This window comes from Delphinapterus leucas, chromosome 6 (assembly GCF_059928025.1).
Source record: "Delphinapterus leucas isolate spDelLeu-1000000601 "Yukka" chromosome 6, BTC_Dleu_Yukka2, whole genome shotgun sequence".
Taxonomy (NCBI): Eukaryota; Metazoa; Chordata; class Mammalia; order Artiodactyla; family Monodontidae; genus Delphinapterus; species Delphinapterus leucas.
In genome coordinates this window covers 49,745,680-49,770,532 of record NC_143134.1, presented here as the reverse complement: position 1 = coordinate 49,770,532, position 24,853 = coordinate 49,745,680, and the positions used below count along the sequence as shown (strand labels likewise).

The window sequence follows — 24,853 nt, the reverse complement described above, 5'->3', positions numbered from 1 at the left end:
TAGCAATGCAATGAATCAGTCTTCTTCTAGAGAAACCTTTCAACTCAACTATCACATTTATGAATTAATTTTGTTTTCCTGGAGTAAAAGTGTCAATCTTATTTGTTTTTCAGATTAAGGGGTTTAGATTCCTTACACTTTCACTTTCATACTGGACACCTATACTGGGGACCTGGAAGGAATAACTTCAACTTAGGTTGTATTAATATTATTATAACAATAATTTTAAAAAAGAATTTACACAAGTATTATCTTATATTTGATATATTAATATAGAAATTAAAAAATCAAAATGCAGTCCTGGGAGTTAAGCAGACAAAAAAATAAAAAACAAAACAATCAAACCACATATAATTCCAGTATCACACAGAACCTTTAAATATATTTTCTTTCAAAAGAGAAAATCAATAAAAAAATTGTTTAGATACATGACTGTCAGCAGAGCAGGAAGCCAATCAGTCTTTCAATATCATAGCACTGCTTTTCCAAGTAAATAACTGAAAGACACAAAATTTCAAAGGTATTTTATTCAAAATTCTCCATCTAGGAGAAAAGATATATAACAATGTGCACACATGCTTTAATAACTTATTTCACTGTACAACTTGCATCCCATACAATGGTACAATAAATCAGCAAAAGAAAATAATTAGCACTTAAATAATCTATCATGTAAATAGCACTGAATACAGGGTTCAACAAGGTGGAATCTGTACATTTTTTCATGACTGAGCCAGAGCATCTGTCAATCTAGTTGAGTATGTGTCTAAAAATCGAGATGTCTACACCTTTATTAGTGATGTGAAAGGCTATTAGGACCTACGTTGGTTTTGGTTAAATTTGGTGGGCGAGGGCAGAGGGGCTCTATCACTTTTATCCCTTTCTTATAAATACTTTTTCCCTTTTATGTTACTTCCACAGTTTTAAATAAAAATATATTTTATGCTTGTGTATACTATTTTGTCAATACTGTTCTAGCACAGAATTATGTTAATTGGTTATTTTATAGCTAGCAAAATGGTCCAAGCACATTAAGGAAACAAAAGAAATTGACCACTTAGTTCTGCCAAAGTAGCACCTAGTAAAATAGCATGTCAGTAACGTTTCTCCTGCTAGTCCTCCTACGATGCAGGCAAAGAGACGTGGCAACAACTTCAAAAACATGGGCAGAAATTTAAGGAAGAAGATACTATTCTTGTTTCTGAAAAAAAATCTTCCTAGTTAGTATTTCTCTATTGCATTTAATAATCTCGGAGTTATAATGACTGCTAAATCAAAGGAAGACTATACAAGAGGAAAACAAGATAAAAATGAGAGACTAGTGAAATCTGAACTTCTTCCAAGAGATTATATTTTCCAAGAAAAACAAAAGGCACAGGAGGTATACATTTCAATTTGGCTCAAAAATAATGAAAATTAACTGAAAAACTTGGCAATAACTTCTGAAACATAAAATCCAATTCTCTACATTTTCTGTGACAGAGCTCAACAAACAGAAAAACACCCTGATTGTGGTTCACCATAATCGGGACTATACATACTGCCTGACGTTTCTACACAGACTGAATCCCAAGGACTAAGTCTGCAAAGTAGGATCGAACAATTGATTTCAATAAAACATCTGCCTGATCAATATTTTCTTTCTAAAACTTAACCTATGTTCAAGCTAACTTCCTTTTGTGGAACTGAAATGATTTGAACGCTCTAATTTTTAGCTGATTGTAGAAGTATTACAGTAATCCCCCATACCAAGGAACACCAAGAGATGGAAAGTCAACTAGTATTATATCTGTGAAAGCTAACTCAGATTTCACTTGGATACTTGTAAACCATGAATCATAAGTTTCAAAAAACAGTAGCTGTGGTCAAGTCTATATCCTATATCTTTAAAAGATAGCAATAATATTTATTATAATTGTAAACATACGTCTGTCTCCCAAGAGAGCACATCTAGGAAAAGGTGCATTTATTGTAACTGCACCTAACATCCCCTTACAGGCTTTCTGTGACAACTGCAGTGTAACTAACTACCATTGCTGAGTAGGACTCTAAGGCATAACCCGAGGGAATCATGTTTCCCAATACCACGGAGCTACTTTACCAGCAATTATGATCGGGACGCAATATTAACAAGTTACACATTTAAAAAGTCATTAGAACATCTCGTTCTTGGACACTAGTATAGAAAGGTCTTCCAAAGATAAAGGAATGGAGGCCTGGTTTAATTTTCTCAGCTAGAGCCATTATTATGTTAAGATCGCCCTCTGCTGTTAAATCAAGGTCTATCTTCAGGTTCCGAAGCGATTTAAAGGGCTTTTTCCCCTTCTGCCTACAAATAATAATAAAAAAGAAATTATAATACAGAAAATGTCCAAAGGGAACAAAACAAAAGCAACGTATGAAGGTTTTTCTTCCATTTAGGAGTCTGACTTACGTATCATCTTCTATATATTTTATTAGTGTCAAGGCTTTCCTGTGAAGGACGAGCAGAAACTGTGCAAGGAAAGTACTCCTGAGAGATAGACCGGGTTTCAAATGAAAGACCTGCAGGATAATGAAGCGTTTTTATAAATAATTTGCCCCGTTCTACTTATACACAGCATGTTTCTGTCTCAGCGCTGACAGTGCCTGGCAGATAACTCACGTTAGAGCAGCTAACCACTTCCACAGATGCGCCCTGACACACAGGAGGAGGTGGAGGTATGGGTCTAGGAGTGATCTAACAGTTCTGTTATCTTTAAGAATTGACTCAAATTTTTCCTTCTGCCTCAGACTATATCCGTGTTCATTTTATTTATTATTAAAAATCATGATATAAGTTACTTCTAGCTGTGTTATTTAAGTTTTCTCTGCCCACATCTTCAAATAAAATTGGAGCTACCAGAGGTGAGCCATGCTTAGACTATGGGGTTTTTTAAATTAATTAATTAATTTATTTATTTATTTATTTATTTTCGGCTGTGTTGGGTCTTCGTTGCTGTGCGCGGGCTTTCTCTAGTTGCGGTGAGCGGGGGCTACTCTTTGTTGCGGTGCTCGGGCTTCTCATCGTGGTGGTTTGTCTTTGTTGCGGAGCATGGGCTCTAGGCACGCGGGCTTCAGTAGTTGCGGCTCGCGGGCTCTAGAGCGCAGGCTCAGTAGTTGTGGCGCACAGGCTTAGTTGCTCCACGGCATGTGGGATCTTCCCGGACCAGGGCTCGAACCCATGTCCCCTGTGTTGGCAGGCGAATTCTTTACCACTGCGCCACCAGGGAAGTCCTAGACTATGGTTTTGAGATATTCATATTTTTCTATTCTGGGGGGGTGGGGCTACATGTGTAGTGGGAGAAGGATTTTATTTCTGCTTGGGAAGCATGGAATTACATGACTTGGAATTATCCTTGAACTTTGCAATATGTCACAGACCACAGACCTGGATCCAAAATTCCTAGTCAACCTAACGATTATGTTATTTCAAAGCTACATCTATGACACTATTTCTTGGCCTGATCCCCAGAAAGATAATTATGACAAATCTCTGTTACCTTAAGAAATAAGACCCATATAATCTAAAATTTTCTTCAAAATCTAGATTTTTTTCAAAGGAATGAGACAATAAAGATGCTATCATGTAAATAAGTTTTAAAGACATTTTTTGCTCAATTAAGGCAAATAAACATTTGTACAATATCCCCCTTACCAAAAGAAAGCACCCTTAGGTTATAAGTTAGTGCTTAGAATTAAAACATTTATGATTTGAACTGGGGGATGCTGCACCTTTCATTGTTAATATACAGGCTACTCCCCTCTAACAATTCAGAAGAAAAATAATTTTGACACTTTAGAAAGATCAGAGACTCTACAAAAGGACTTAATTCTAAATTATATTATAGGCAGTGTGGGATATATTGAGAAAGAAAACGTCATACCATTCACTCTGACAATCTCAGGTTTAACATTTACCTGATCCAGGAAGGCTTTTACTAGAGTGTCTCTGTGTAAGACATCTTGAAAAATATTCCTAGGAAGAAAACAGGACAAATGTTGAAATGATTTCCACAACCTCTCACACCAGCCAATAAATTAAATTCTTAGAAGTGGGATTATAAACATATTTATAAGAATTAGATATATATATTTGAAAATATAAAATACATACTCATTTTAACTCAAGGATACATTTGTCTATTACTGGAGTTTGTCAGGCCACAAAGTAATTATTTTCTCTTAAATAGTATAAGCAGTCCCAGGAAGGGTATGTATGTATCTATCATACACATTATAAAAAAATACCAATTGCCTTAGGCAATTAATAAATATAATTACCGATTCCTGCCATCTCAAAAATATAGAACAGCAACAAAAATAAACACATACCACGACCACCAAAAACCAAAACAAAATAAAAGGTTAACTTCACATACTAATAACTTCTAATAAGCAGTTTAGGAGAAAAAAAGGTAAGAGGACGAATGCTGGGAAACATTCAGGTGGGATTAAGGAACACACACAGATGGTTATCTGCAACGTCTTGATCACTGGGTTTGTATCCACAAGCCCATCATCTGGCAAGTAACATGAATCAGCTACCTAAGAAAATGTTAGCTACATTGGCAATGAGCACAGTAAGAAGTTAAGTTGTAATTCACACTGGAGATAATGTTTATCTACCACACAACCTAGGATATAGTAGGTTCTTAAAAAAGACTGTCCCTTTCCCAACCCCCTTTGATCTTTTCTCTTCTTCCTTCCCTTTCCTTGCCTTCTACTTCCCTAAGGAATTTACTGGGATGCTAGGTTATACTCAAGTCAGAGGGTAATATAACATTTACTAAGGTAAGCAATTTTTAACTGAAAAGAAAGACTGAAAATAGCAGGGATCATCATATAACTGACAGGAGTAGCAGGGAAGGAGGTGTGTGCACAGAGGTAATAGGAAAGTACCTAAAATTTCCTAGTTTTAGTAGATGGGTGTTCCCTACTACAGAAGAAGGAAACTCAGAAGGGGGAAAAAATCAGCATTTCACAATTACTGGCTGTCCAACTGCTGGCCAGTGTGGGCACTGACAACAACCTTTCTCTGGCTTTGGAGAGAGAATTCAGCTATTTAAGTCTAGTGTTCTGAATATATCTGTTTCATAAATTGCTTGTATTGGTCATATGTGAATTAGGTGAAGCAAAGTGTTAAAAAATTCCCCCAAAAGCGCTCTCCAGGAACCCACCAAAAAATAGAAAAAAAAAACCCAAACACTTTAGGAAAGAAGAAAATGCTTGAAGGATCAGATTAATTTTGAGAATTTTGACACGTGTGCCAAAATTACCTATATGTGAAAACTTCGGGACCTGAAATTCTTATTGTTTTGTTTTCTAAACCAATTCCCCTAAATCTTTCAAAGGACTCAATAAGAACACCAGAGAGCTGGGAAAAGCTGGGTCCTAATGAAGCCATCTTTCTGCACCTAGAGACACATGAGGCTGGGGATTCCTTGGACATGGTGTTTCCTTACTATGCTTTTGGGCAACACCTTCTGTCTGACTATCGGTGCTTCACATGTCTGTTGCCTCAGCTCAAAATTTTTCTTCAAGACACAGGACAGGGTTGCTTGCTCCAATTTTACTGCTGCCTTATACACTCAAACCTGGATTATACTAGTTAACATTTATTGAGCACATTCTATGTGCCAGGCATTTTAAACTGATTAAAGAGAAACATGATAGTATACTACAATTTCTTTTCCTGATTTCAGAACATCATTTAAGTGTTTTATAATTCAGATTTATCATCTTTTTTTTTTTCTAGTTGAGTCCACATTCAACATGTTATCATTATTTTTTTTCTTGTTAATTTACTGATCAGACTTTATGGTAAGAAATGAATAACACAATATAAAATGCAAAGTAAAAGAATGCTCTATTAATATATTTTGACAGTTTTGCCATATTTTATATTTATATATCAAGGAAAAACAGACTTAGAATACCTCTTTAGTTAATAAGGTTTAGTTAATCAGCCTTTTATGACTCTTACACACTAGTCTATAAGCAATGTAAGGAGCTGGGGCTGTCTGGCTGGCCACTATTAACCTTAGCACCAAGTACTGCGCCTAGGGGCTCAATATACATTTGTTAAATAAATACTTCAATACTTATTTTTAAGGACTAATCTAACCTATCTTATGGGAAACACAATTATATTAAGAAAAGCTGACATTTAAGAAAAAACGCTTGATTAACCAAATACTTCTTCTAGTATAATTCTCCTAGTAATGTTTCTTTCCTTTTAAACACCAAATTGTTTGTTTTCTTTCTACTCATAAAAGATACAGTTTCCTAATATTGCTTAATGACAATATCAGAAAGCAAGGCACGACATACAAATCAGGAGTGAAGCTTTCGTCCGTGTAGATGATGGTATCCTGAGCCATGTCTTCTTCTGAAGTGGCTCTCCAGAATGCTGCCAGCTCTGATCTCATGTATCTACGCTGATTATAAATATGTTCGTGACAGGGTGGCATCTGCTTGACGGTGTTGACGTCCACATCTATGTGTGTGGTGGGATAGGGCGCGTACATGACTTGCCGGAAGGGAAGCACAAAGCTTCCAGTTGAATCCTGTTATAAACGAAAAGAAAATTTACTGAGAGAGGAACCAAGGTGGTGGAGTAGAAGGACGTGCTCTCACTCTCTCTTGCGAGAACACCGGAATCACAACTAACTGCTGGACAATCATCGACAGGAAGACACTGGAGCTCATCAAAAAGGATACCCACATCCAAAGACAAAGGAGAAGCCACAATGTGACAGTAGGAGGGACGCAATCACAGTAAAATCAAATCCCGTAACTGCTGGGTGGGTGACTCACAGACCGGAGAACACTTAGACCACAGAAGTCCACCCACTGGAGTGAAGGTTCTGAGCCCCACGTCAGGCTTCCCAACCTGGGGGACCCCCCAACCTGGGGGTCAGGCTTCCCAACCTGGGGGTCCTAGAGAATCAGACTTCGAAGGCTACTGGGATTTGATTGCAGGACTTCGACAGGACTGGGGGAAACAGAGACTCCACTCTTGGAGGGCACACACAAAGTAGTGTGCACATCGGGACACAGGGGAAGGAGCAGTGACCCCAGGGGAGACTGAACCGGACCTACCTGTTAGTGTTGGAGGGTCTCCTACAGAGGTGGGGGGTGGCTGTGGCTCACCGTGGGGACAAGGACACTGGGAGCAGAAGTTCTGGGAAGTACTCCTTGGCGTGAGCCCTCCCAGAGTCTGCCATTAGCCCCACCAAAGAGCCCAGGTAGGCTCCAGTGTTGGGTTGCCTCAGGCCAAACAACCAACAGGGAGGGAACCCAGCCCCACCCATCAGCAGTCAGGTGGATTAAAGTTTTACTGAGTTCTGCCCACCAGAGCAACAGTCAGCTCTACCCACCACCAGTCCTTCCCATCAAGCCTCTTAGATAGCCTCATCCACCAGAGGGCACACAGCAGAAGCAAGAAGAACTACAATCCTGCAGCCTGTGGAACAAAAACCACATTCACAGAAAGACAGACAAGATGAAAAGGCAGAGGACTATGTACCAGATGAAGGAACAAGATAAAACCCCAGAAAAAGAAAATTTACTGTCTTTTACGCCAAAAGGTATGAAGAGCTATCTTTTAATTAAAAAAAAAAAACTGGCTTTAACTTAGCAAATACAGCTCTAGAGATTTATCCTGGACAATGAATCATGATTGTGTGCCAAATTCCAGTGATGTGTGTGTTACAGCACTGGGTTAGACAGTAAAACGCCAGAAACAACCTAAGTATCCAAAAAGAGAAGGGATTAAATAAATAAAAATGTTTTATTGTTTAGCTGCTAAAAATTAAGTTGCCAATGTTTATGTGTTCATATTGAAAGATGTTCACAATACAGTGTGAAAAAGGAAGTTAAAACATGCAGAGTATAATCTAATTTTTTGGGGGGGAGGGGAAGATATGAAAAAAACACTAACAGAAGAAAAAAAGACCAGAAAGATATATGCCAAATATTAACAGGGATTATTCATTGGATTATGAGATTACAAGTGACTTTTTACATTCTTCTTGATTATTCATATATTCTGTTAAGTCTCAATGAATACGTATTTTTACAGTAAGTAAAAAATGTACTTCTTTCCAGGTATAGTCACTTGGGTAGCCAGCTGCCATATAACAAGTACCTATTGTTATAATGTCAAAGTATTCTCTGGGAAGCTATACAATTTAAACTTGCGTGGAAAACTCTTAACAAATATTTTTTCATTAAATTATAGTTTCAAGTTTTCCACTATGCATTTGGTATAGGTCCCTTTTAGGGATAAAGTTATACAATAAATGAGATGATGCTGAGGAAATAAAAGTACTAAGTACCTTATTATACCTTTGATAGGAGAAGTTCTAATTTTCAGATTTGTACAATTCAAATCAAAAATGAGTTCCCTTTAAGTAGTTTCTGTATTTAAACAACACTATCATTCTTAGCTCAGAGCACGCACATTATTGAAAATGTAAAAGCTGAAAATAATTTTTATTTGCAACAATTTTTATTATTTTTTTCTTTCATTTTACTATGCCTATATCCTCAAGAAAGCATTCACTCTGAGAGACTCACATAGCCATTAGGAAATCTACTTCTTCACACCTTTGACTATAATTGAAACATCAATAACAGATTCAATAAAGTGAAGAACAATTCCCCATAATTATTGAAAATAATTGCTAATTTATATTTATCTGTTTTGCTCCTTGAAGAGCAAAGGAAAAATATAAAATAATTTTTTCTTTTGTATATATGTGTGTGTATACACACACACACATACATGCATCCAGGAATTGCTTGAGTCCTATACACTGTTTCAAGATAGGAAGCAGCTTAACATTTTTTTCAATAAATGAATATGGTACTTTAAACATAAAATGGTAACACAAAAATTCAAATCCGTTCAGTAAAAAAAGAAATGTTCCCATTTAGTTATGGAACCTGATTCAAGCACATATTAAAAAAAAAAAATCCTGAGGCCAGACAGGCAGCTACAGGAAACCAGAGAGAAACACAAAGAAAGCTATTCTGTGATGTTTCACAGATACTAACTATAAATTCATATGACATATACTCCATGTTCAGACCTGTGTAAAGGAAGTCAGCTCCTTGGCATATAAACATGAGACACGTTAAATGCTAATGTTCAAAATATATGTATAAAGATTCTCAAAAATGATTTTAAAAAATTGGGTTTGGGCTTCCCTGGTGGCGCAGTGGTTGAGAGTCTGCCTGCCGATGCAGGGGACACGGGTTCGCGCCCTGGTCCGGGAAGATCCCACATGCCGCGGAGCGGCTGGGCCCGTGAGCCATGGCCGCTGAGCCTGCGCTCCACAACAGGAGAGGCCACAGCAGTGAGAGGCCCGCATACCGCAAAAACAAAACAAAACAAAACAAAAAATTGGGTTCACCCATGATAAATGGAAACTATACCTTTAGTAGGCCTTGTACAAAGAGCCCTGACTCGTATTTAAATGATGATTCTCCTTCACATAATCTGGAGCATTTTCTCTCTGCTGGAGTCAGAAAAAGGCATAATGTTCTTACTATCTGTAAGTGAAAATATTTTAGCATTAAAATATGAAGTAAAAAGGTCACTGGTTTGCTTATGAAAGAGATCTGAAGAGAAATTTCAATTGTTATTGTCAATAAAATCTATTCTGAGAAATAAGTATTCCACAGTCACCTGGAATAGTCTATGGGATATCACACTTGTTACTTAAAATAGGTATTCTATGGTCAAGTAAGTTTGGGAAATGTTAGTAAATTTATTGTATGGTATCTCAAAACCTTTAACATTTGAATACATATTGTGACTCTCCAGGTGACTGAAACAATATGCAGACTTTCTCAAACTTACTTGACCATGGAACCCTTATTCCTAATCTTATATTAGGAAATAATGACCTAATATAATTATTGATTGTATCTCCACCCAGCAACAAGTGTATTTCAAACAAGTAAACCGTTTGGACGAGAAAACTAAATGCAGTTAAATCAAGCAGAATTATGGCTTCTGTTAATAGTTCTATATGTAAAATCCCATTACAATGAATATCTAAGTGTCTAACTCCTTCAACAGAATGAGAATTAATTCTTTCAAATTTAATTTAAAATAAGCAAGCCATTGGTTGCGGATTAGAAACCTATCATTCTAACAGGATTTGATCATAGTTCTATTAGGAAAAATAAAAAGCCATCTAACTACCTTGGAATTCAGACTATATTCAGAGTTTTTATATTAGAGCAGTGGTTTTCAAACTAGTGATGGCAACCTTTTCTTAAATTAAAAAGAGAAAAGATAAAAGAGAAGTTATTAAGCTAGAAGAGGATGTGGGATGAGAAAAATGTTTGCAAAACAGAGCCCCAACCATAGAGGCTTTCTCCCTCCGAGAAGCAACTGGGAAGGCCCTGTGGAACCTGAAGGCTTTGGAGGACACAAATTGAAAGCTACCTTCCTTGGGTAACAGAAATAATAATAAGTCACTAGATGCAATATAATAACAGAGGTAAGCTAACCTGTCATAAATGGTTGTACCAGAAATATAATTTTGGTAAATCAAGGGTCAAGTAATTATACAGGGTACCTTATTATATTACAGAAAAAAAATTATAAATATACTTGTCAAGCAAATAATCATTCCTAATATATTTCCTGTGTAAAACTTAGAAAAATTAGGTTTGCTTAAATTGATAGATATGTGCACTTTTCTCTAATTAATCATCAGTGAAGAAAAGTACAAAATTCCTTAGTTTATTACCTAATGCTTGGAAAGGTAACTGTTCATTAATTATTTATTAACTCATATAGCACTAAAACAAATGGTCACAAATGTTACTGAATAAGATATAACCTCCATCGATCACTTCATAGCAATAGGTCCCTAAAAGGAATAAATTTAGGGGGAAAAGCAAGATAGTGAAATCAAGATGAATGATCAGATACCATTTCTTTGTAATTAGTAGCAAAAGTACATGGCTATCTTCACATTTATTAAAGATAACATTAGGAAATAGAAGACAAATATTTTCAAAACATCTGACCTTAAAATATTCTCAAAACCACTTATACAGTACTGAGACAAGTATTTATGAATTATCACAATGAAACTGATAAATGACTTCCTATTCAAACAGTTTACTTTAAACTCATTTTTGCCACAGGGTGTCACAGTAATTTGGTCAGATTATATTGCCTACTTATACTATTAGATCATCTTGATGGCAACCTAACCTTTAAATTACAATCCATAATATGTTAGCAGTTTTAAAAAGTCAGATCGTTTGCTGGATTATAAAATAAATTACCTTATTTACTTTCTCCGCACTGCTACCTACTACAACAGAACAGCCACACGTCTGCAAGTGGGAGCTGATGGCACTATAAATTGGAAAAAAAAAAAAAAAAAGATTAAAAACACTGACTGTAAAACAATTTCACAAACTAAAAAAAATAATAATAAAGTGAACTTCAAATAACTCAGAATAGCTTTACATGATGAACACCAAAACTCTGATTATAATGTCATCTTCTATTTCTACAGTACTTTGCATTTTCCACCACATGCCTCTCACAGATTCTATTTGAACCTTAAAACAATGCAGTTAGTAAAATATTACCATTTTATCGTGGAAGAAACTGAGGTGTAGAGAGGTTAAGTGGTTAATTTAAAGTCAAATGGGATTAAAAATAACATGAATGGCTGACACTGATCAGAATCAGGACTAAAGAGCTCCTGATTCAAGCCATGTAAGGCCTGGAGATTAAACAAACTCACGCCTCTAAGACTCCATCATGAACCTAAAGGAGAAGGCTGTAGATATAAAAGCAAATGCTTTATCCTTTCACTCCTTATTTTTTAAAATAAAATTTTGTGATAATCTGTAATTGTAAAGAAACACTCAAGTAGGAGATGAGATTATACATGTAGATGCAGTACTCAGTTAAGGGACTTAGCACATAGGCACTCAATAAATACTGGCTATTATTATTGTTATTATCATTTTCTTAGAAGAAATATAAATAGGAAATGTAAGCTATTAGCTATTATTATGTGCTTATATGTGCCATGCACTGTTTTAAATGCTTAATATGATTTATCTCACTCAAGGCTTACAACAATCCTATGAAGTAGGTACTACTAATATTCCCATTTTATAAATGAGGTAATGGAGGAACAGAGAGCTCAGGTGGCTTGCCCAGGGTTACACAGCAGTAAGCCAGGAAGTCTGGTTTTAGAGCTCACACTTTTAAGCACTGAAATCTGTTGTAAAATGGAAAGGATCAGTACAAATATGAATAATTTTCTTTTCTAGGCCGAAATAAGTCTATCCACAATGCAACTTAATTTGAAAGGATTCTTAGTTTCAGCTTTAATGAGAAGAAAAACAAGAAACCGGAACCAAACAAGGGTCCAAGAATTCTTGCCTGAGTACTACGGAAATTCAGCTTCTTTAAATATTAAATAGAGTAACATCAAATACCTCATAGGCATGTGATAAGTAAAGAAGTAACACAAAACTAAGCAATAGTTCAAAGATGCAGTTTTGACCCTAGAATAATGAAGGTAGGCATTCTGTTATTATTTTCTTCCTTCCCAATCTTGTCACAGGTGAGCGTAAGATTTGCATCTGCTCCACCCAGTTTTTACAAAAAGAAACAAAATTCTTACTTGAGAAGAAAGCCTTCATGACAACTGTCACCAATATCATCATCATTGAGAACTGTATCAGCTATCTAAAATGAACCAAAAAAAAAAAAATTTATCTGGCTGTAACAAAACGCTGAAATAACACTTTTAATACACAAGTTTTCTGAAGTCTAGGCTCAATATAACACACTGCCCTCATTTCTGAGCATCACAAATCCCCATAAAACAATCTGTGTGCATCACTATAAACTTGCAGAACAAATGATGTGAAAGCTGGTCAGACAGCTTAAGCAACAATGTTTACAAGAACAGTTTCCTCTTCTGAGCTGTCACAATCAGGAGACACATCTTAATTACCAAGTCAGGGAGCAACAAAAATAGTTTCCTAAAGATTTCTCTATACATGCATAGTGTGTAATTCCTAATGTCCTCAACAAATGAATGATTAAGGAAATCAGATTAGTGAAGGTAAGTGAACTTCCATTAACTGCCAGTGATTTGTACACTGCTTTGTTACAAAAAGTACTGCATTAAATACTGACTGATTCTCTAAGGTCTGAAATTCTCCCGCTTAGGAAATGCAAAAGTGGAGAAATTAACTTAATGAATTTAATTTTATCATATTACCATTACTGACCAAAAAGCCTCTGGCCATAAAATTCAGGATTTTAAGTGTGTTTGTTAAAGTGGCTAATAATTCATATGAACAGTATATGTGACAAAAAAATGTATATTACTAAAATTAGAATATTACTAATATACATCATAGTAATATCCTATTTAACATTACAAGTGAGAACTTACATCTATTTCTTCAGGGACACTGTGGGATTTCATAGATGAAAGCAGTTCCATTACAGGAATTACTTCTCCAGTAAGCATTGGAATAATACTCTGACCCTGCATAAAAAAGTAAAATGAGGTGAAGAAAAATCACACAATATAGGATAAAGTGGGCAATAAAAAGTAAAAAACTGAAAGCAAAGAATAACACCCTTTGATAGAAATACTTGATAACTTGTTCAAACAGCCCCAAACAAGTCTACTACTCCAAAATATTTCTATTTCTAAAGGATTTACATGCTGTTTAAAACTCTTTTTCATTCTTCCAGGAATAATTTTCTTTTTTTCTCTTTTTTTTTGGCTGCACCATGCGACATGCGGGATCTTAGTTCCCCAACCAGGGATCGAACCCGTACCTCCTGCATTGGGAGCACGAAGACTTTGTTGTTGTTGTTAATTAAATATCTTTATTACGGGAAAGTTTCCCATATCCCATAGTATGCCTAGAATATGTTACTCATTAAAAGTATACAATTTTGTTTTCTTTTTTTATTGGGGCTACAGTTGTTTTGCAATGTTGTGGGAGCATGGTGTCTTAACCACTGAATCGCCAGGGAAATCCCAGGAATAATTTTCTTTAGTCAGAATGGAATCATTGGTTTATCATTTACACAAAATAATTAAATCACCACCCCAAATTTAGAAAGGTTCTCCTTTGAAATTTTATTTGAGATATAAGAACTTTTGTTAATCAAAGGTCACTGAGCATTTTATATTAAAAATGAGGAAAGCCAAGCATAAAAAGGCTTTGAAATCCTCAGCAGATAACTCAGTAGTAAAGTGTGAATCAATACTCAATCTCAGGACTTCCCTGGTCGTCCAGTGGTTGGGATTTCGCCTTCCAATGCAGGGGGTGCAGGTTCGATCCCTGGTCATGGAGCTAGGATCCCACATGTCTCGCGGCCAAAAAACCAAAACATAAAACAGAAGCAAGTGTTGTAACAAATTCAATAAAGACTTTAAAATTGGTCCACATCAAAAAAAAAAAAATCTAAAAAAAAAACCCCTCAATCTCTACATTCATAATAAGGTATAATCTACCCAAATGCAAATCAAAGTCATAACATATATTTTTAAGAATCAATAAAGCAGACAAATTTCCTTCAGTGTTCTTTCAAGGTAATGCTACTACTTATTACATCTCAAAGATGTAATTTTAAAATCTGCAGTTTCTAGAATGAAACTGAAAATTCAGTACAGAACACCACACACATAAAGAGTCTCAAATACAGGTGCTCCCTCATTTATTCACTGCCACCACCACTCCCCCAAAATGTTCTGCCCATCCTGAATACGTAAACTTTTAGAGGCAGATGAAATTTCATATGTCTATCAATTTTTAGCTACGCATGTTTTAAAATCACCTATTATTTAAGATCTAACAATAAAACTTTTCCTCTCATTCACGTTTTATGACATGATTATATTCAAACTCTTTACATGCATATTCAAATTAGAACCTCTGTCATCCTTGCAGCCAGTCCATTTTTTGAGTGACCAAACCTAGTTTTCAGAGCCCCTTATCATATAAGTTGCTTCAGAATTTAAATGTGATGCTGTCTCTGGAAATTTTATCCTAATAGGCCCCCTTGCATCACACAGGAGGTTTTATTATTTAAAAAAAAAAAAAATCCATCTTGTAGTAACTTACAAACATAAAACCACTCATTGTTTTTGCTTTTCAAAGTAATTTTTTTAATGTCTGCTTACAATTACAACAATCAACACATGCAATTCAAGAAGATTAATAACTGAAGCTGCGTTAAATTTGCTTCCTTGTAAAATGATTTTATCAGATGACAGCTATAAGCATCTAAAACTAGCACTGATTAAAGTTGTTTTAGACTATCATCCTCAAACAGTATTTATTGTTCAAAATAAAGTCACTGCAAGCACATGATATGAGATTTGCAAGAACTCGATTATCAGGTGACTCCTCCTGGATTTCAGAAAGGATAGTTATGGGAAAATACCTTCCCTTAGGTGTAGGCATATATAGTATGTCATACACGGCATCTCAGACATTTATCATCATAAGCAAATGGCTATGCTCATTGAAGCTTAACAACAATGACAAATCCTAGACGGCTGAACACAGAAGAGGCTCTAAAAGAAAATGCTTCCAGTTATTTCCTCCTTGGACTTCTCTAACTTGAACTTTTCAGCAGGTGAACGTTTCCCCTTTAAAAACCTCCAGTTTGTCCAAGTATACTTTCCTCCTGACATAGAAGGGATAGGATAACATTTTCAAGAAAAGCCCTTAAACGAGAAATAAACCTAAATGTTAATAGTGGTCAACTTTGCAAGTACAGGTTTCTGGTTTGAAAAAAAATCCCAGAAAAAGTAGAATTTTACTGGGTCTTAAATTTCGTTATTTTGAGATAACTCAACTAGTTACTCCGTAACTAACAGGTACATCTAGAAGTTGGTGAAATTCACCCCATTCCTTGGCACCCTGCTTACTGACCAGCAAGCAAAGGCTGGGCTTCTCTGAGTAAAGGGAAACATTTCCTTGTAAGTCTTAGAACTTGCCCCATAATTACCTCCTTCTGACTTTTGTAAAAGTTATTTACAAAAGTACAGACTTAACAATTTTGTAAAGAAGATCATTTTATAGGGTTTTGTATTTCCCTTGTTCATGTTCCTGTATTTTGACAAACTTTTAGAAAAAGTTATTGTTTGAAATATCATTTGTCTCAGGCAGACTAAAGAGAACCAGGGAGAAGGCTTGTTTAGACTGGAGTTTTAACAGAGGAGCAAGGAGGGTAGCCAGAAGCAATGAAAGTAAAAGCAAAGAACACTTTTTCCTTTGGGGATTCGCCTTCCAAACGCCTCTGCCCTAGGCTGAAATGTTCTGCAATTAATTTCCATAAGGGAAGCTATACCCTTGCAATCATGCTTCTCAAACCCTGATGCCTGCTCCCTAAGGATGTTCAAAACCACGGGATAAACACAGCATGTTTTCCTGGAGACTTGATACCACTGGAAGCCCAAGTGGTAAGAAGGTGAGGAATATCACCGGCAAACTGTAATATTAAAACAAAAAGATATATCACGGAATAAAATGTAAATTTCATGAGTTTTAAAGATACAACACGAGACTTCAAAGAAATATTATGCTTAGAGCTGTGTCTGTACCCCCAGATACTTTAGGGGCACTCACTCTCCTGTTACAACTACTTCTGTGGAAATGTTTGAGAAGCAATACCTTAAAAAAAAAATAAAACTCATACAGAATTTAAAATTTTTACTATGAACAAGTTATCCAAAACTTATCCCATGCAAACAGAAAAAAAGGGAAGCAAAATATTAATTTGTGGATGCAATTATTATTATCCTTTACTTATTTAACTCTTCAGGTCTAAGATATGGAAATTTTCATCCAGTTTATTCCATTTATCTCCATAAAGATTCTGTTCGTGCTCAGGCTCACTCTGTCAAACTAGTATGTCTTCAAGGCCTTAACAGAAGCAGCCCTTAGCTTTATACAGACATATGTAGTGGGTTTGGCAGTGTCTTGTAATATGCAATCTGCACCTTACCTGATCTTCCATTCGCTCTGTGCCTTCCAAGACGATCTTCTGGACATTTTCTTGCCTTTCCTGAGCGAGAGAAAATTCATTAAAATAAAAAAAACCACAACATTTTGATACTTGTTTATTTTTCACAATACAGTTAAATGGCAGACATCTTCTTGGGTAATTTAGTTCATGGGAACAACACGTTCCACTTTAGGGCAAAAAACAAGGGGGGGGATTAACCCAACAAATCCATGCTCTCACAGACAATATGAAATAAAATAAAAACACCCTTTTTGTCTGCAGTTAAAAACAGATAATGTGACAGAAAGAGTCAATGTAACATCTGTGTAGTTTCACAAAGGAAACTAATGATTTGTACTTTTCAAATTAGATAAGATCCAGACGAATCTAGTGACTATACAGCTTCCAGATTTTAAATGATTTTCATAAGCACGTGAGAAGAAAGGAGGCAAGCCTGCAAACACAGTAAAAGAACTCTTCTTTTAAAAGATACTATTTTTCCTTACTATTTGGTAAAAGCCTTATAAAATCAGTAAGGCTTTAGTGGACTTCCATGTTAGTATCAAACTGCAAAGCAGAAAGGAGAATTAAATTTGTTCTTCTCATCTGCCAAAATTACAGTATATGGAAATATAATTATCACTATATATTAAACTATAAGATTAGGGGACAACAATGATTTCCTCTACCTCAATCTACAAAATTAAAAGGAATATCTCCTGAAAACCATTTGGTCCAACTTCTTCATTTTACAAATTTGGGAACTTGGCAAAGAAATTAAAGGGACCAAAGGTTATTTGGGCAAAGGCTTACGAAACTATTGTTCTGAACTGCTTACGCCCACACAGTGGTAAGTGAAAGACAGGGTCATGCAATGCAGAAACAAAAAGCTTTTAGAGTCAAAGGCTCCCAAGACAAATCCAGACTCTAAAACTTATGTTTCCTTATTTCTCTAAGCTTTGGCTTTCTATTTACCATGTGAAGCTATCATCTCCTACTTTCCAGAGTTAGAAGACCACAGACATCAGCCTAAGATCTATCGATACCTAATAGGGTAGAAGCAAATAACAGCTCCTGTTTGAACTTAATTGCATATAATTTCTAAAAATTAGATAAAAATGTATCAGAAGGTAAACTTTCAGTAGCTAGGTTAGCATGCTTAATAAGCTTCCAAACCCACTCACCTTGTGCATCCATATCCTTCCCTTCCGGATAATGTGGGTTAATCTATCCACACACACTCTGTGAAGTGGGAGATAGAAACTCAGCTCCGTCTGGGGAAGTATAATTGATAGTCCATAGGTGCTCCTATCCCCATTCCAGTTTCCATCGAAGATTAATGACACAATAATTACTCCTTTTTCAGACAAGACAAAAAACTTTACGTCTATCGCCCCACTCTCTGCATTTCGAAGGATTTCTCCATTGAGGGTATGGTTGGCAAGAAAAGTTATTTCTCCATCGCTTAGAAGTAACTGTTCTGTCTTTGGAGCCCAAATGTGCCTTACTCTAGGACCAAGAATATTGTCCCAGTAAGCAAAGGTTGCTGCTAATAAAGGGGATTCACCACTTAAAGCAATCTCCGTCTTGGCAACAGCTGGAGAAGGTGGTGGACAGAGAGTCGACATACTGCATCCCAACTGTCACATTATCCAAAAGCTCCAAGGTTATCTAAACAATGACAAACAAAACGAGTGATTAGGTTCAGCGATTTTAAGCCATCCATCAAAAACGCATATTTTGGGACTGACATATATACACTACTATATATAGAATAGATAACTAATAAGAACCTACTGTATAGCACAGGGAACTCTACTCAATACTCTGTAATGACCTATATGGGAAAAAAATCTAAAAAAGAGTGGATATATGTATATGTATAACTGGTTCACTTTGCTGTACAGCAGAAACACAACACTGTAAATCAATTTTACAAAAGAAATAAAGGGCATTCTAAGGTCAAAAAAACCCCAAACCCTCAAATGATTTACGTGTATGTGGTTTTCTCCTCTTCAGTCAAAACGATTTGGAAGCATGTCTCCTACATGAAAGAGACATTAAACTAGCATGGCAGGTGCATATTAAGTGTTTGCGATATGATGATAATGTACTACCATACATAGTAACATGCCACTTATATTCAGGGCATACACTTAGAAATCCAAAATAATAATGGCCTTAAAAAAAGCCTCTGAACATTAATATAAAATATTATATACTAAAGCTCATAGAATAGATCCTCACTGTTTCTAAATATCCAGCCTATATGCAATTCTAATATGATTGGATATTTGGTTCCTAAACCATAGGAACTAAAGAGAAACAAATTGAGAAAGGGAGGGCTCAGCTAGAGACCACGACACTTCTTGTGGGCTGAACTATGTCCCCCCAAAATATATGTTCAAGTCCTAATAACCCCCTGTATCTGTGAATGTGACCTTACTTGGAAATAGGTGTAATCAAGTTAAGATGGGGTCCTAATCCAATGGCTGGTGTCATTACAAGGAGAAAGATTTGGAGACATACAGACAGGGAAAACAGGGCCATGCGAAAACGAAGGCAGAAACTGGAGTGATGCAGCAACAAGCCAAGTAATGTGAAGGATCGCTGGTAACTATCAGAAGCTGAGGCAAAGAACGATTCTTCCGTGGAAACTTTAGAGGCGCATGCCCCTGCCAACACCTTATTTCAGACTTCTAGCTTTCAGAACAGAGAGAGAATACATTTTCCTCATTTTTACATCACACAGTTTGTGGTACTTTACTACAGCAGTCCACACCTGACAGTAGAAAACCTTAAAAGCTGCTAAGAAAAGAAAAAAAGAAAAAAAAAAAGGCAAAAGCTTGCAAGAATACAACAATCTAGAACCATAAGAGAAAATAAGCAAAAAGTCCTCAATGCACTCAATGATGCTCTTTGGGTAACAGGATGCTAAAGCCCAATACTGGTGTTTAAAATGACAGATAAATACATTTAATATGCTATTCAAGAAAGCAGCGTAGCCTTTTATCATTGCAAAGAGAGTTATACGTATAACGGGTAAAAAAGCTTTAGTTATTTAAAACATGTAGAGAACTAAATGATTGGATGGGCCCGGTCAACCTTTCAATCTACTGAGAAAACAGAGAAGAGGAACTGCCCAAGGTCACCAAGCCAGGCTGGAATCCAGGTCTCTTGTATATCTTAACCCACCCCATTTTATCACTCTGAAAGTGTACATTCAATGTGATGTTAATGTAAAATGAATTATTCCTGCCTAGTGTTAAAATTGAATACCTATGCATATTCAATACCAATTTCATTTAAATAAGTCTAAAATTGTGGAATCTATTCGTCATATAATGGTAAAGGATAGTAGTTAATGATAGGTGAACTATGATATATCTATCTTTGCCTGTATGATTGCTTTGGGAATTAACATTTTATCTGTAACTAAATTCATGTCAAAGTAAACCATTTTACTTAAAATAAAGAATTTGATCTACATCTTGTCAGGAGAGTTCAGAGACTGATGAAAAGCAAAAAAAAAAAAAAAAACCCAACAAAAAACTACTCTAATTTTAGAGTACTGTATGAGCACTTTTATCATGATGTCAAGAATAGTTATACAGTGCTTGGCAAAACGCTTTTCAGTAGGTATGTGGATATGTGCAGAAATGGCTTAACACAAGAACAGCTCTTGTGTATTTTTTACTTTAGAAATTCATTTAGGAAATATTCACTTTTTTAATGTGTTATATCAATTTAATAGACTGAAGAGACTATACTGGGTATAAGTTGTATAGTTTGTTTAAAATATCCACTGTTATGGATACAATTTAAACAGTCAGTTTATAATGACAGAATCTAGGAATATAATCTGAATTGAAACTGTAATGATGTTATGATAATTAACAACAGCAAACTGGAGGCCAAGGAGACGAATTAAGTAAACACAGAGCTATACAATTATATGGTAACATTTTGTTCTTCCTTTTTGGATAAAAAAGGTGAATAATCATAAAGGCAATACTGCTACTCAAACATTTCATCATTATGTTGAAAATAAAAACACTTCCTTAAATGGAATTGAGCCCTGGAGCAAATATGGTTAGATTATGGGACAACTTTTTACCTGATTGTGAAAACTCAACTATTATAGACCACTAATTACATTCAGTCTCATTGCTAGTATCATTAGAAAGAGAATAAGGGACAAAGGCTATGTTGAATTGTTTAGCTTTAAATCCTGCCGAAAGTCACAGAGGAGTACACTTAGGAGAGTAGTAAAATGAGTCTACTAACACTTAAAGTCATCATCTTTGGTAAAGAAAATCCATACATACAGACATGGCTCAAAAAAATCAGTTCAAAACCAAGAGTCTTTTATCTATATATCTTATTTACATGCAGTGCTGGCTACACCAGACAGTTATCAAACAAAAGCCGTAAGAGTCTTTGAGGGAAGCCAGGATTCAAATTGGGTGACACAGTGGCTTGCCACACTCCTGTAAACAAAAAACAGGGTTCATGAGGAGGTACCCAATATACTTCCCGAAAATCATCCAACATATGCAGATGTAAAGATTATACTAATTATCATTTGTTAAAACTGTTAGCACAGGGGTAGTTTTGAAGTTTTGCTTTTTCTTAAACCTTTGCTAAAAATCAGCCATCTCTTCTCTGATTGATATTTAGAAAGTTGGTTGGTCCACTGCTGTTGCAAATCAGAATTCAACCATCATAAAGCCCACACTTCTTGTAACCATGTTTTCTGTTTATTTTCTCCCAGCTCTAAGAGAAGCAGGATCCTAAACCAGCCCACCTTCCAAAACAGGAGCTGCCCAGACCAACTATTGACAGTGATCTGCTTGTAACACCAGATAGTTCGCAACACTTCAAGACTCAGAGGTTAAGTTCATCATATCACTATCAGGCCATCTCTCACAGCTCCAGTTTCTCAAATAGGCAGGCTAACCTACTACTCCTTAGAATTACTTAATTAAAATAGAGCCCAAAGGCAGGCTTGAAAGATAGGAGTCTCCTCTGGTTTTCTCTCTCTCTGAAGGTAAATTCTGAACTGCTAACAGGGCCAAAGAAAGACACTATTTTATCAACTTTAAAAGGTGGGGAAAAAACACTTTAGCCCCCATGTAACTGTTTCCTTGGAGCAGGTTAGTCCTGGCATAGTGCACAATCTGCAATGTGGTCTATCACTTCTCTTGTTTTTGTTTCATATGTGTAAAGAGAACAGGCATCATGAGGTAGTTTCCAACTGACTCAGGGCTCTCCTAGACTGCCAAGGTGCTGGCAACAGTGTCTGTGTCACATAACACCATCATACTTCAAGTATTCTGACTCCATATTATTAATTTCCCATATATTGTATTCTTGCTTCTGTGATGTTCCCTTTATGTTAAAAGTTTTCCAATGTCTAAGATCGTATCTAACAGTATTTTCCAATCTCTTTGTACAAATTAAAGTGCTAGATGTATTGTGTCCCCTTGCTTTGCATCACAAGAGAGATGAGAACAGTTTGAATTGAAATTTATCCACTGGCCACAACCAGACTGTTTTAACGAGAGTCTAACAAACTTCATTGTTTCTGAAAGGGCCATGTCTCTCGGGCAAGTGCATGACCTCCCGGTCTCCTGAATACAGAAGCCTGGTGGAGTTCACCGGGGCCAGTCATACCCTGAGTGGTCACGGCAGACGCGTAATCAGTGCACTTCTTTTTGCAACCGATACCATCAGTCAAGTGATGCCCAAGTCATAATGGTCAATTCCTTTAAGTAACTCTGTGTATCCTCGGAGAAGTGAAGTAAGCAGGTCATGAACCACAGAACGGGAGCAAAAGACAGTCTAGAATTGCTGCCCAAATTTACAAGACATCAGCAATCCTTAGAAACTTCAACTTCTGTAGACTAGTAGTATTACCCCACGCCACGCCGCTTTATCCCCTCTCGGACCCCGACTTCGTACGGAGCAGCCGCGCGCCGCCCGCCCTCTGGTTTTCCCCGGGCCAGGCCTCTCGGTGCCCGAGGCTCCTTTCCCTTGAGCCCGCGGCACAGGGGGTCCGACGGGTCCCTCTGAGTGTCACGCCGGGACCCTGAGAAGGAGCCAGCTCGGGGACTGTGGGCGGAAAAACGGACCGACCCCTATCCTCCTGCCTCTGCGCCGCCACTGCCAGAAAGCCCGGATGAAGGCAACTCCACTGGTCGCCGGGCTGAAATTCCCGATGCCGGCTTTCGATCAGGGAAGAGAGCGGCAAAGAGAGGACCAGCCGAGCAGAGCCTTGGCGAGAGCCTCCGTCGCCGACCCCGCGCGGTCCAGGTTCCCGGAGCCCAAACAGCCACCTACACGCCGGTTTCTCACTCACCTACTCGCCACCGCCTGCGCCTCCGCCGCCTCCGCCGCCTCCGCCGCCGCCGGCGGCATAGAACAGCAACCGCAGTCCCGCCCCCGCGGCCCTGGCCCCGCCCCCGCGCGCGTTGCGTCCGCGAACCCGCTTCACGCCGTGGTCGTTTCCCGCCTTGTGCTCTTCTCCTGGTAAATTTTATCCGTTCTTTCCTCATTCACCCTTAGCGAATACTGTGAGAGCAAGGGGAGGAGAGAAAGGGCGGGAAAAACAAAGCCACACACCTCCTAAACACACCCCCTGCTCTCTCTAGGCCCCGCCCCCTTAAGGAAGAAACCGGGCAGCAGGGATGGCTGACGCGTGAAGCGCCATCTTTCACGCGGGCGGAACAAGTCGCTGTTGCTGCACTACCATTTCCTCGTGGGACACCGTAGGTACGCCTTGGTGTTTTCGAGATGCGATTATACGTAAACGCACGAGGTCTGCGCAAGGCGGGGTTCGGGACGTACTTGCTCTGTCCCTTTGCTCAATGGCGTGCTCGGTAAATTTAGCGTAAGCTGATAACCAAGATAGTTTCGTTCTTAACGGGGAGGACTCCTGGGCCCCAAGAAACCAAAGAAGAGTTGGTGGTTGTGAATGATTTTGTTTGTGCTTGGCAGGTAGCAGGCGCTCAACAAATATTTGATGAACGAATGGATTTGGTTTTTTTTAATGAGACAGTTCAGTACGCTGTAACTTCACCCCAAGCCTCGTTAGGTAATTTTCTTTCCCACAATATATAGTCACGACAATTTTGTCTTCTTTACATGTAAGCACTTTCTCAAGGATGATTTTCATGTCTTTAAACATCCTATAAGCTAGTAGCACAATGTGGATGAGTTGGGTGAGTTTTTTTTTTCACCTTTGAAAATGTACTTTATTGTTTTGTGATGTGCTGCAAGATTTTTTTTTTTTAATCTCCAGTTAAATCAGCCTTTTGGTCTGCAAGTGTATTTTCAGGTTATTCGCTACAGATGAGTGGCACTTAACATTTTTCATCTTTAAAAATCGCGTAGGACATCTTTATCATTCAGAGGAAGAAATACACAAAATGACTCCCTCAAACCTATACCCTCTGCAGAAATAGACCCTTTACCTATGCTTTATGCTTATATCAAATACCAAAAAATCTACCATTTATCTAGTTCCTACTGTGTCTTTGGTGTTCTGCTTCTCAGCCTACATAAAGAATTACGCTCGGGGCTTCCCTGGTGGCGCAGTGGTTAAGAATCCGCCTGCCAATGCAGCGGACATGGGTTTGATCCCTGGTTCGGGAAGATCCCACATGCCACGGAGCAACTAAGCCCATGCGCCACAACTAGTGAGCCTGCACTCTAGAGCCCACGAGCCCCAACTACTGAGCCCACGTGCTACAACTACTGAAGCCCACCTGCCTAGAGCCGGTGCTC

At 37.4% G+C, this 24,853-nt stretch overlaps 1 protein-coding gene and 1 pseudogene across 4 annotated transcripts; one reads left to right on the top strand and one right to left on the bottom strand.

Moving 5' to 3' along the window:
* Positions 1–509: 509 nt before the first annotated feature.
* Positions 510–23,594, bottom strand: C9orf72 (C9orf72-SMCR8 complex subunit). 4 transcript variants are annotated; one of them, XM_022551634.2, is made up of 11 exons: positions 23,427–23,594; positions 18,250–18,736; positions 17,066–17,125; positions 13,485–13,580; positions 12,702–12,766; positions 11,338–11,410; positions 9,463–9,579; positions 6,352–6,587; positions 3,940–3,997; positions 2,435–2,544; positions 510–2,329 (listed from the first exon to the last, which is right to left on the bottom strand). In XM_022551634.2, exons 2-11 carry the CDS (start codon positions 18,691–18,693, stop codon positions 2,143–2,145), a joined length of 1,446 nt encoding a protein of 481 aa, XP_022407342.2. In that variant the 5' UTR covers positions 18,694–18,736; positions 23,427–23,594; the 3' UTR covers positions 510–2,142. The 4 variants fall into 4 exon arrangements, with proteins under 4 accessions (XP_022407342.2, XP_089769240.1, XP_089769239.1 ...); XM_089913114.1 differs by lacking the exon at positions 23,427–23,594 and adding an exon at positions 19,595–23,414; XM_089913113.1 differs by lacking the exon at positions 23,427–23,594 and having other exon boundaries at positions 18,250–23,414.
* Positions 23,141–23,904, top strand: LOC149748936 (uncharacterized; annotated as a pseudogene).
* The last annotated feature ends 949 nt before the right edge of the window (positions 23,905–24,853 follow it).